The sequence below is a fragment of the Ptiloglossa arizonensis genome, chromosome 7 (assembly GCF_051014685.1).
Source record: "Ptiloglossa arizonensis isolate GNS036 chromosome 7, iyPtiAriz1_principal, whole genome shotgun sequence".
NCBI classification, from domain to species: Eukaryota; Metazoa; Arthropoda; class Insecta; order Hymenoptera; family Colletidae; genus Ptiloglossa; species Ptiloglossa arizonensis.
In genome coordinates this window covers 12,938,261-12,950,762 of record NC_135054.1, presented here as the reverse complement: position 1 = coordinate 12,950,762, position 12,502 = coordinate 12,938,261, and the positions used below count along the sequence as shown (strand labels likewise).

At 39.5% G+C, this 12,502-nt stretch overlaps 2 protein-coding genes across 4 annotated transcripts in view; one reads left to right on the top strand and one right to left on the bottom strand.

Moving 5' to 3' along the window:
* Fas1 (fasciclin 1 Fas1 domain-containing) overlaps window positions 1-12,502 on the top strand; it is a 411,004-nt gene that overhangs the window by 327,024 nt on the left and 71,478 nt on the right. For all 3 annotated transcript variants that reach the window (XM_076317366.1, XM_076317367.1, XM_076317365.1), the window contains exons 4-5: window positions 5,182-5,312; window positions 7,558-7,654. In XM_076317366.1, the coding sequence (XP_076173481.1) occupies window positions 5,182-5,312; window positions 7,558-7,654 (228 nt within the window). The remainder of the gene's footprint in view (window positions 1-5,181; window positions 5,313-7,557; window positions 7,655-12,502) is intronic.
* Window positions 1-12,502, bottom strand: part of Orc3 (origin recognition complex subunit 3) — a 142,037-nt gene that overhangs the window by 64,775 nt on the left and 64,760 nt on the right. The gene's annotated exons all lie outside the window — the stretch shown is intronic.

Genomic DNA, 12,502 nt, shown 5'->3' with positions numbered 1-12,502 from the left:
TGGAATGCACGATCGAATGAAAAAATTAAATAGTACAGATTCTCTGCGAAAGAAATTTATCAAAAAAAAAATAAATACGAGTAGAAATGATTACAATAGGACGCGTAAAATATTATTATAAATTTTCACTTACGTTTGTTTCACGTAAGAAATATTTTTAAAGAATTTATTACTTCCAGAGGAGGGACTTTAATATAGGCAGAAATGTTTCTATATTGATCAAAAAACCAAAGGATCTACAATTTTTAGTTTTTTTATTTAATTATCTACCCTACATAAAAGAGCACGTCTGCCAATTTTAAGTAGAGAATATTAGAATGATTATTTTTGCAAAATTATACAGACCACCGTGCAGTGGATGCATTCAAGCTAATTAAATTTTAACGAGAGCGTGTTTCCATTGACCTCATCCATTGAATAACAAGATCATTGCTAATACGAATAACAGCTTCCCTAATGTTTGTTATCAATTGCTCATATGTATCAGATTTTTGATATTAATACACCTACAAATACATCATTAGCTAAGTCAACGTTTCACTTTTATTCGTACAAAACGTAAACAACTCGTCCCAATACAAGCATGGGAATAGTTGCCTAATTGAACAACTACGTGTACCGGTATTTCTGTCCATATCTCGAAAATGAAGACGAATCGACCCACGGTCTATATCATACTTTTTGTTCCGAATAACCTGCCGTATATGTCGACATAAATTATCGGTATCGTTCTCGAAAACCCTGTATATATATATGAATCATAACCAAGATGATTTATCTTAAATTACGGAACAAAAATAGTGATTCGAATATTTTATGAAATATACATTATCATATATACTTATTTTTACCTAAAATAGATGACTGAATAAAGAAACTAAAGATTATAGACTCTTTGACTCTTTGAACATCTCGTTTGTGTCAATTCTCAAAGTGTATACCATTTAATATCCAAATGTGCCTTTTTCATTTTCTTCTAGAACACCCTGTACATTGCAATTCTAGAATCAGCACGCAGCCAATTTTAACAGCGAGCCACTGTACATCTGTATATCGAATCGTGCAAAAAATTAAGGATTCGTTGCAGCGCTTCGATCCACCCTCGCCAATGATTCGTGTCCGGCGAGAAAGATAAATGGTCGTCAAAGGAGCAGGGAAAGTTTGCTCGTGTCTCCCCAGCGATGGTGAACGAAACGATTCATTTCTAGGAAGCCACTCCGGCATACAAACGCCGATCGTTGTTTTTTTTCCTTCGTTTTCTTCGAGTCCTCGGATAAATGGAACACGCTCGTCCTCCACCCGTTCCTATTTTCTTTGTTATCATACAATCTCCCCGAGGCCCCCCCCCCCCTTTTCTTTATTGAACACAGACTGCAGCTTTTAGCATCCTTCGAGAGGGAAGAAATGTTTCCGCGAAGAGCGGTTTATAAACTGGCATCGACAGCTTATCGTTTTGCCTTCGCATTCGCGATTTACTGTCGATGTTAAGAGGTATACCCGCACAGAGGTATACCCCTTTGGTGTACTCGAAAATTTACGCGATTCAACATCGTGGAATAAACACGCTCATCTGTTATCAGGAACAAAAGTCCTCCGTTGTTAATGTCGGACTTGTTTATTTCGAAGATCGCCTCCCCTATGACCAGAATTACGGACACTTTCTGATCTTGATCACCTTTGATTCATTAACACCGGCAAAATTTACATTGAGGACAAACAAAACATTGATCCTACTTGAAAATTTACGCGATTCAACATCGTGGAATAAACACGCTCATCTGTTATCAGGAACAAAAGTCCTCCGTTGTTAATGTCGGACTTGTTTATTTCGAAGATCATCTATGACCAGAATTACAGACACTTTTTGATCTTGATCACTTTTGATTTATTAACATCAGCAGAATTTACATCCAACGATACGTCAACTTGTAGCCAATGAAATGTATACTTTCTCATCGTGAACATTCTGAAGTTATGCTATTCGATTGTAGTACAACCGCAAAGTGTGGATAGAAGTGAGGAGTATACAACAACCGAAGCAGAGAAACATGAATAGAAATGAGGACAAACAAAACATTGATCCTCCTTCCTTATTCGGAGGCAAGCCGACCGAATCAGCAGAATGCCAAGAGAGGGGAACATCGAGATCGTTTTCACAATGTAGACTAAAATTGGATACTCACCTACCCCAAGGATCTGCCTGCATCCGCAGCTATTCTCATTGAAAGTCAACAGGATGCTCGTGTGAACAGCTGTCTTCAAAATGAAGCAGGAAGAGCACGAACATATGATTCGAAGAATATGAGAAGTGTATCGGAATAAAGTTACGTACAATCATCTGTAGGAGAACATCAAATTTCTATGGAATGATACTATTCGATAACAGTGATATCCAAAACAAAGAACTATCTCAGTTAGAAGGTATTGGAAAATTATGAACGTAATTATATTTTGTCCATAGAAATATGAACCTTCTTTCATTTCTCTCGTTTCTTAATCGACCAGTTGATCAGTTAGAAACTAATAATCGTGAGTATCTAAAATGGAAAATAAACTCTTCAGGCCTCTAACAAAGATAACTGCAATGCTTTTTCATAGAAACACTACTTACATCAGAAAAGTTAGTACTCAGATAATACGAATCACTAAAATTGGAACAAAGTAATTCATTTAAGGTTTAAACATTGTGTATGTACAAAGTGGCCCATATAGAGGATTAGAAGTTGTTTTCTCAAAAACTAATGAAACTACCTTTAGTTTTTTTTTTAATTACATGGTTCGACAAATTTTCACCTTCGTTTAAAAATACCTAGAGATACTTCTTTTCTCCTATCAGTCACTCCCAAAAACATTTGTTGCACACCAAAAAAGATCAACTCCTCCCCTTAAACTATTTAAGGATTAAAAGTTGTTTTCTCAGACACTAATGAAACTACCTTTATTCATTTAAAAATACCTAGAGATACTTCTTTTCTCCTATCAGTCACTCCCAAAAACTTTGTTCCACACCCAAAAAGATCAACTCCTCTCCTTATTTAATCAAAGGATATCTCCCCTACAATTTAATCTAAAAACAAACTGAAGAAATCATCGTTCGTTCCTAAAAAAAAACAGCTCCTAACACTTCGTATGGACCACCCTGTGAATCGTCAGGAAGTAGACCTAACCCGGACCAATTTCTACAGTACGAAACGCTCGGAACCAGATTCCATGAATACATCCAAACCACTTCCAGTGTACCTATAGCAGAATGTGCTTGTGCCCCAGAAGTCCCCGTCGTCGCGTCTATCAACCTCCAAAGAGAACAAAACGGCGCTATCGAGTAGAAGAAGAATACTCCCGGAGATAAAAGAATCACAGCGATCGCGAGGAAAAGTGGATAAATAGCGGTAGGACGTTCCAGTCGCGAACTCTGGATAGTAAATGGCGGGTGCACCTTTTCCAATGAGGGTGGAGACTGAAGAGAGGGCGGCGTTCCTCCCTCTGCTTCAACGGTATCCGACTCGACACCCATGAAATAGTTGCGTTCCTCTGCCGCAAGAATAAATACCCGGACGGGTTCCCTCGGTGTCCCTTTTTCCTCTCGCTTTATCTTCTTCCTCCATCGTTTCGTGGCACCGTTTCCTTCGTTCCTCGCCGCGATGTCGTTTGTCTTACTATATCTTTGCCCCGAACACCATCGTCGCGCTTGTATCGCCCGACTCGCGGCTTCACGAGATTAACTGTATACTTTCGCGTTTACAACCGAGGCCGGATCTCTGGCGGCAATTTACTCGCGAGCTCGTTCGGCTTGTCGATCCGAAAGGATGCTTCATCGACCTAGGGAAAACCGTACCCGATTGGTCCGGTAGAGAGGCGACAACTGCTAAGAAGTTTCGATCGCGTTCTTGGTTTCTCCGTAATTTTTCGTTTCTTTTTTACCGTTTGGATTAAATATTAATAATCTTCTAACGTTAAGAATCTCCTTGAAAGTAGTTGCCATTTGATGGTGGCAATACTATATGCACTTGCTTCAATGTTCCTGTGCGATCTGAAAACATCGCTAGGAAGACCTATCGAGGTTCTATCAGGTTCGCTTTAATTGTGTCAACAGCTGCGAATCTTCTCCCTTTTATCTTCAGTTAGATTCTGAAGGGTAGGTAGAAGGCACAGAGGGTTAAATCTTTTTCTCGATGAGAAATTCAGTAGGAAATCTTTCCTCGGTGAGAAATTCCGAAATTGAAAGAACATCTCGTCAGGACCTTCGGTTTATCTCAGAACTATTAAAATTGCGAGATGACTCGATGGATTCGATCTACTTTCATACTGGGTGTTGTAAATGTTATAAATTAATGTTAAATTTAAATATATATAATAGCGAACGTTACTATTTTCCATTCGACAATTAGTGAAATATTTGGACAAAATTGGAGTAAATTACTCGGGAACACTGTATATCGCGAATCGCTGAAGAGATTTCTTTTACCGAACGAGCGGTAAAAAGCACCCCTAATTGAAAAACGATGAGTTCGTTTATCAAGCGAATTAGCTCGTGCCGTCGAATTTACGTATAGAATCGATTCACAAAGGTACTTGTATGCACGGTGTAATCCGAGTAAACTGTGTAGTTTTTCAAAGCTCGAGCAAAAAATTCGCACACCAATTGCTGGGTGAAACGCGAAAATGCGGTGGAAATTCGAACGCATTGCACAGGAGACCGAAGAATTCAATCAGTATGAACTGTATATCGTGTCACTCGAAACTGTACGACTGATCAGATTATGAACACCGATGGTGTGGATTATGGTACATTGATAGGGATTTTTGGTAAAATCCACGGGAAAATTCAAAAATATTGCAATATCGAACATTATTTGTTTCCTTTCCTACCCTCGCAGTTTTACAATTTTCTAACTTCACGGAATTAACAAAACTTATGATTAATAATTCTAATATACTTGAAACAAGTTGAATTCGATTTTTGCTGTTTAACCAAATAAATTTTGTTCATTTAACGAAATAAAACTCAACAAAGAAACTTTGAAATATTATATGGAATATATAAATTTAATTCCGTGTCCATCGTCGTGGCGTGTATAATAAAAAATAAATGGTTCTAAAATTTTAACTCCTTCGTTACGCGTAATATTTTATGTATGTGAAATTTCTCGATTTATAGAAGCATTTTCGAATTTATTCCAGGTTCTGCACATAATAAATGAAGTATTGGAACCAGTTCGCCCGAATTCTGCGGAAATGCCAATTTTTGGCCTGAATGCCTTCGAATTCCTGAACCAAAGTGAAAATCTCGATTTGGGTTCACATCGAGTTCGGTAAGTAATTCTTTTTTTATTATTTGTTAAATTATAACGAACATTCTTCCAACGAATAAATCACCCTCCAGTGTAATATTGATATTTATTTCTAACTCGTTCTGTGAAAATATATAAACCAACTGTAATTATTTATAATCTCATTAATGTTACTTGTGTCGTGTTTATCGTTTGTGGCTAAGAGTTTAACCCTTACAAATAAAACTTTTAACAAGAGGAGACTCATTTTAATAATACTGTCACCGTTACGAATTACTCAATTTTTTTATCATACATTCTATAACAATGTCTTCTTGATCAATGCTCTTCGAAACGAGTAATTGTGCGAATCTGTTGTTTCTCGAGCTACAGCCATTGAAGTAGAATCACGCATTGACGAACAATCACGCTTTGATTGCACGTCATAACAGAAAAATTCAACGATACACCGCGCATCTTTATCGGAAACTATTGTTAAATATTGTATCTTTGTTTTGACGTTAGCGAATCCTCGACACATTCTGATTAACGTACATTTTGAACTTTTATTATACAGGGTAGTTTCAAATTATACCGTCTAACTACGTCACGAATAAACAAGCTGCTACTCATCCTCGTATAACATTAAAGATAGGAATAATCGACTCGATATCTCGGTTACTAGCGTTTCAGTTAAAAATTTGTAAAGAACGAAAAGATTGTAAAATTTAATTTGCAATAATTTTTGTCGTACACGGTTTTTCCATGGAAGTAACAACAAACGAGTTATCGTACAATTTATAGTTGTTTGGCGTTACATTCACCCCTTCCCACGAGAATTTTTTGATGTCACGTAACGTAAAATTACATTTCGTTTATAAATTATTATTTCGTCTTTCAATTAAAACTGTTTAATAAAAAAAATTCTATGTTCTATATACACTTTTCCTCTCATTTCTACGTGTAGGAAAAATTAGAGCATTGCAATTGTTTAACTTGGAAATTTGGATACTTTTAACAAGCGTTTCGGTAACCGAAATGTTCGTTTTCCATACTTTTTGTGCAATTAAAATTGTTTTCATAATACTCGTTAAAGCAAAAAGATAGAATTCAGAAAATACCGTACGACTGCCTTTTCGTAGAAGTTATTGTTACGAGTTGCGTTTATTCGGTCGACGGTAATGCTACGAGATATTTCTGATTACTTATAAGAAACGAATTTTTCTTCGCGCAACTCCTAAGTAAAATTTGCTCGCTAAGTTTGGTCACGTTCACCGGAAGATGAAGATAGAACCAACTTCCGTAGTTGTTCTCAAGTAACTTCGACGCTCACTTTGTCAAGTCTTTATCGATATTTAAAGGCGCGATGCCCGTAGAGCTTGCCATCTGAGTAAGTAAAACTTGAGTGAATTAGCCCCGTCCCTCCGAAACTTCTTTAAGCTTTCGCTGCATTTCATTTACTGTCCCAACCGAACAGCATTTTCACTTGTTCCAAACAAAACGTAAAACATCAGGGTTTAAGAACTTCTTTAATATACATCCGCGGCAATTTTTTAATATAACATATCCATGAAGTCACACCGTGTTTATAGAATGTCGTCAATTGTATTATCTCCTATGTATTTAAAAATAATATTTGATTTGACTATCATTGGAGTTTAATAAATCAATATTTTCCAGTAAGTAATTCTCACGAATCACGGTTTACCTGTACATTTTCGTATTTTGTAATTCTGATATAGTTTTTTTTCCATTAAAAATATATTACGTTAAGTTTTGTTAAATGAAATAAACAAAGTGTACACAATGATTTCGTTCGAAGAGCACAATATCGTTTCTAGATTCAAAATAAATAATCACTTTGAGGACCCATAATTTACTCAGAATTAAAAAATTATTGTAAAATATAAAATGATTTTAGTAGTTTTATTATAATAATATTATCGTCAAAAATCAATTAGAAAATGTATTCTAAGAACGGTAGAAAAGTATATTTTTCGTGCATGAAGTCTTAAAATATTATAATCGAAGGTGAAACAAAAATTTGGCACACCTTGTATTTAATAACGAGTAATAAGATGTCAATGTTAACAATTCCTCTAAGCAAGTAACCAGGATCTATGATCTCTATTGTTCCGTTGACTCTCACTTTTTGCCATGTCGTGTATTTAAGAAAAGAAATAAAGACTGTAGGTGCTTTTAAACTTTAATGTACACGACTCTTGACGTAATTGTACCTAATAGAAGAAATTAACAAATTCGATTAACGCGTCAATTTTTTTCACAGCACCTTCCGACAGCGAGTCATCAAGGAAAAAAAGGAGAAACCCTTCAAAGCGGATGGACGTTACACCTTTCTTATCCCTGTTGAGGAAGGTTTCAAGGTAAGCGGCTTAGCAACCTTCCCGTATCGATCATCTCGAAAGTACCTTAATATCATCCGTTGCGAAGCCTCGAAAAGATTCAGGCAAGGACGAGGCGCTCCACTCGTCACCGAAGGTGACAAATTCTGATCGATTACATTTAAGATGGAGCCAAAATTTATAAAGTTGACGATAGTACTCGCTCGGTTACCAATGAAACATTTTTTATGAACACGAGCACTGATAATCGTGTTACGGATGGAATTGTACAAAATTAAGTACAGAAGAGCTCTTTTCATCGCGATCATCGACTCTTGATTTCGTTTTTCCTGAAGAATAATGTAACCAAAGAGATCAAAGAAAGTTTAAATAGCTTCCAAGTGAAATATTCCATCCATCGGTAAGTTTCAACAGATTCGATTATTCAATACGTCGAATTTCCGCGAGACTCTCGAACGACGATAAGATTAACGGTGTAACCTCGATAGTTGCATCGAGTTCCGTGCAAATATCGAGGTAACAAATCTAAACGAACCCCACTATCTCCGATCCGTGACCAATCGCAAGCAAAGGTCACGCCCTCTGTCTCCGAGCGATCCTCCCACTTGTCGATACAATGCACGAGATTTGTATTATGTTTTTTGGGTCCCGTTCAGTACACAATCTCGATTAATTAATCTACACAGGTATAGATAAAAAAGATTCTAATATAAAATCACGCGTTGATTATTAATTAATAACCAACCAGAACTGTGTATCGTAGCCTAAAAAACGTATCGAGAAGTTTAATAAAAGTTGAATTATGGTTGCACCGCCGGGATCGTTATGGATTAATTTTCTTGCATCGTATCGCGCAGAACCGGGCGTTATCTCTGAGAAAATCGCTCGGGAAATGTGAAACACTAAACGGGAGCGTCAAGATTGCACGTGGTCGTCGGCGCCGCGAACGACGCCATTAAATTATAACGTGGCCGCGAAGTTAATACCGAAACCTGACGACAACTATGGCCGTGATACGGTCGGCAATTTGCCGGTATCGGTTCTTCGTAATGCCGCGATTAAAGTCGCGTGCGTTCGTTCAGTTTCCCCGGCGGTCGTGTAATCAAACTTTGAGTGTGAAATCAGCGTGCCGGGACTGCACTTTCGCGAAAACTTTCGTACGCAAACGACAAGTTCGCGACGGCGATGGTGGCGTGTCGCGCGGCAAAAACAGGAACTACGTGGAAGAGAATCGTGCCGCCAAGTTCCCAATTTTGGAAAGTTCTTTCGAAACGAGGCCAACGTTGCTGCATCGAGGGGCGGTGTTCGCAAGTGTACTTCGTATCTCGATTCTCGTGCACCCCCGTTTCACGAAACCACGACTTCTGACTGAAAGTTGATTCTTTAAAATGGAGACCTAACCTCTCGAGGTGGATGATGGAATCGATGCTATCGACACGGGTCGTGGAATTTTATATCCACTGCGAGAGTACAGAAGAAACGTAGGATTTCTGCTCAAGAAGGAAACATCGGATCTCGAAATACCGAAAAACATGATCTCGAGGAGAATTATGGACAATTATTTTCCTACGACACTCTATTTGCTACTTCGAGCGGTTTAATATCACCCTGTGTAGTGTTTTCGTTTATCCACGAGTTCACCCTGTACGTAATGTCAGACAGTACGCGAATTTTTAAATATTGAACTGCTCGAGTTGGTTAACGAGGTAAAATATATTTCTTCGATAACCTCGTATCACGGTTAAAATCTTCCGCTAGAAAATTGAATAAAAGAATCTATCAGACGGTTTGCAAAAAATGATCAGAAATCGAGGAATTTCTTTGGAAAAATTAATACACGTTTTTCAGGCGGGAAAAACCGGAAATTACTCGTGGGTCAGTCACATTGGTTTCGCGTCAGAATTTCACACATGTTCGAGATATTGGATACGTATTCGTACCTTGATCGTACAATGTGCGGGAGGGGGTAGGTGGTGGGCAGGGTTGGGGGCGGTACTCGTATAAAAGGAAAAGGCCGGAATCGAGTTTCGGGCCTGAAAAGACTCGTTCCGTTCAAGGCAAGAGCGATCCGAACCGTATCGAAAAGCACTCGGCAGAGCTCGTCGTCGAGGCTTTTCCAACCGAACGACATCGATGCCTCAATGCTCGGGACGTAAGGAACCAGAGCTTTCTTCGCTCGAATGTGAGGTCGTCAATACGGCCATTACGACCGGGAAGCCAGCAAGAAAGAACGGCTCGAATTAATAACAGAGAGCGAGAACGCCGCGGCGAATGGTCTTTGTGTTTTCGGAAAACGAAGCTCTCGTTGAGAAAGCCCCGAAAGAAAGTCAATGGGAAAACACTCGAGATGGAGGGGTGGCGTGTGTGGAAATGTGGAGCAAAGGGGAAGTGTTGTCGAACACTTGATACCGTTGGATCGCGGCTGAAACAGATCGAAGTGACTTCGCGAAGCACGAAGATGCGGTCAAGTGTATCGCTGGAAGTAGTTACAGGATTCGTATTGAGTGATCGATAATTCGAAACGTTTTCATCGCGTTCGAACCGAGAAATACATTTATACAAGCACGAAGATATTTACAAAGGAAATAGACGAGCAATGCCTCGAAACGTGTTCATACAACGTTCAAATCGAAGAAGTAGATTTTATAACACAAGAGAAGAAAGTACAGAGAAAATATATCGCACGAAGATATTGGGGCACCATCTGTTCGTGGTAGACGATCCATACCTCGAAACATGTTCGTAGTGTATAAAAAAGAGGAAATAAATTTACACAAGAGATAAGAAGACACGAACGAAATATACCGTTGGAAATAATTGGACGATCGTTTATTCGAATTGTATAACCAAAACCTCGAAACTAGTTCGTACAACGCGTTGAAGTTCGCTTCGAAAAACTATAAAAAATGTTAAAATCGAGAAAAAGTGGTTAGTAATTATCTCCGATGGAACGAAAAAGCTATCGAGGATCACGCGTGCGAAATCTGAGAGTCAGGAAGTTAAACGAAATCTAAAATGGTTCCTCGAACTCGCGTTCAGCGAACGTGGTAGGTAGGTATCGAGGGGCAACAATATGCTCGAGATCCGCGATAATTAACTATCGACGCGTGCATTCTATTTCCTTGGTCTTCTCGGGCAAACGAGCGAGAAAATGGCGACGGGGAGATAAGGAACGAAAGAAGTTTATTCCTCGGGGCGGGCGGCGCGAGCAATTTCCTCGCGGGAGGGTGGTGCGAGCGAAGACGAGAAACGGGAAAAACAGGAGGAACGAAATCGTTTCGTCGGTAGCTACGTTACGTGATTACATCTTACATGATATCGTGAATAATTCCGCGAAACTGGAAGGCACGTACGGCTTGCAGCTCTGCATCCGGAATTAGCTGAAAGAAAGAATCCGGGGGGACCGTCGAGCGGGGCAGGGGGGCGAGTAAAGTCTAGACGATGCTAGAAAATACCAAGAGCACGCCGGAAAGTCGAACAGAAAGAAGAACCGCGACGCGGTAGGGGTAGGGGCCAAGACCTCGGAGTAATATTACTATTAAGCCAGAATTTCTATAACGCGAAAAATGGAGGGCACGGGAGATAGCGGATTCTTCGTCTCGAAGATATAATCGGACGCAACGTAAAACGAAAGAACAAACGACGAGAGCGAGATTTCGTACGGCGAGAGGTCCGTATTGCCGCTTGCTCCAAGAATTCTATTGCCCCGGGTTATCTCGAGAAAGTACCTAGATGTACGGACGAGAGAATAGAAAGGGACAAAGAACGATTTAAGAATGGGACGACAAAAATGAACTGAGAAGCTCGCGGAATATGAAAAGTCATCGCCTCTGGCCTTTGCGCATTTCAAACTCATCGCGCGATCCGATCAACTTCGCTCGCCTTCGGGCTTATCGCTAAACGCCTCGTGAATGGACCCTTTAAAATACGATTAAACGACGGAATGATCGTTGACACGCAATCCAGTTAAGCCGAAACGAGAGGAGGGCGACATCTCCGTCTTGGAAATTCATCGAACCGCTCATTGTTTCGAACTCACGTCTAACAAGGTTTTTCACTTTCCATCTGTAAAGAAGTGAAATATTCTGCTCGAGAACGTTTCTTTTCGCCGAAAACACGATTTAAAAAGAAAAAAAAAAAACTACAAACCTTTTCGATTATGGATTGTATTGGGTTGTTCAGAAAGTCCTTTGCGAAAAAGATCGTGTTTCATTTTCGCAAAAAAAAAACGAAATGACTTTCCGAACAACCCAATAGAACGTCTTTGTACCCTGAACTGTTCAACCCTCGTTATAAGTATCTTCGAGCTGGAACTTTTTTAGGTTAGATTTTCGTTATAAATTTCATCGCGTTAGAATATTCTTAAGTTACATTTTCATTATAAATTCCGTTGCGCTAGAATTTGTCTCGGTTAGATTTTCCTTGTGAATTTCATTGCATTAGAATTTTTTAAATGAAATTTTCGTAGGTTAGATTTGCCTTTGGCTTTAAAATCGCGATGTATTTCCAACGACCGTGGAACGATCGTCGATCGCTCCGAACAACCCGATACTCTTCCTTCCGCGAGTACCGAAAATTTGTTGCCGTCGAAAGTAAATTTTCATCCAAATTTTCGTTCACGGGACTACCAGTTCCCGGTCGGTGGTGTTTACGCAGGCCAGTAACGTAACGTGCGCGCGCACACGCCGTGTATAGGGTCGCGCGTTAACGAGATACCTCCATCCAGCCTCAAAATCCCGATCGCGGGAAACGGACGACATGCTTTATCTTTGTCACGCGAGACCGTTGTAACAACGCCCGCCGTTAATACGAATCGCGTGCTGGCAGCGTCCTCCACGTGCCTTATCACGAATCGGAAATCAATCGCTC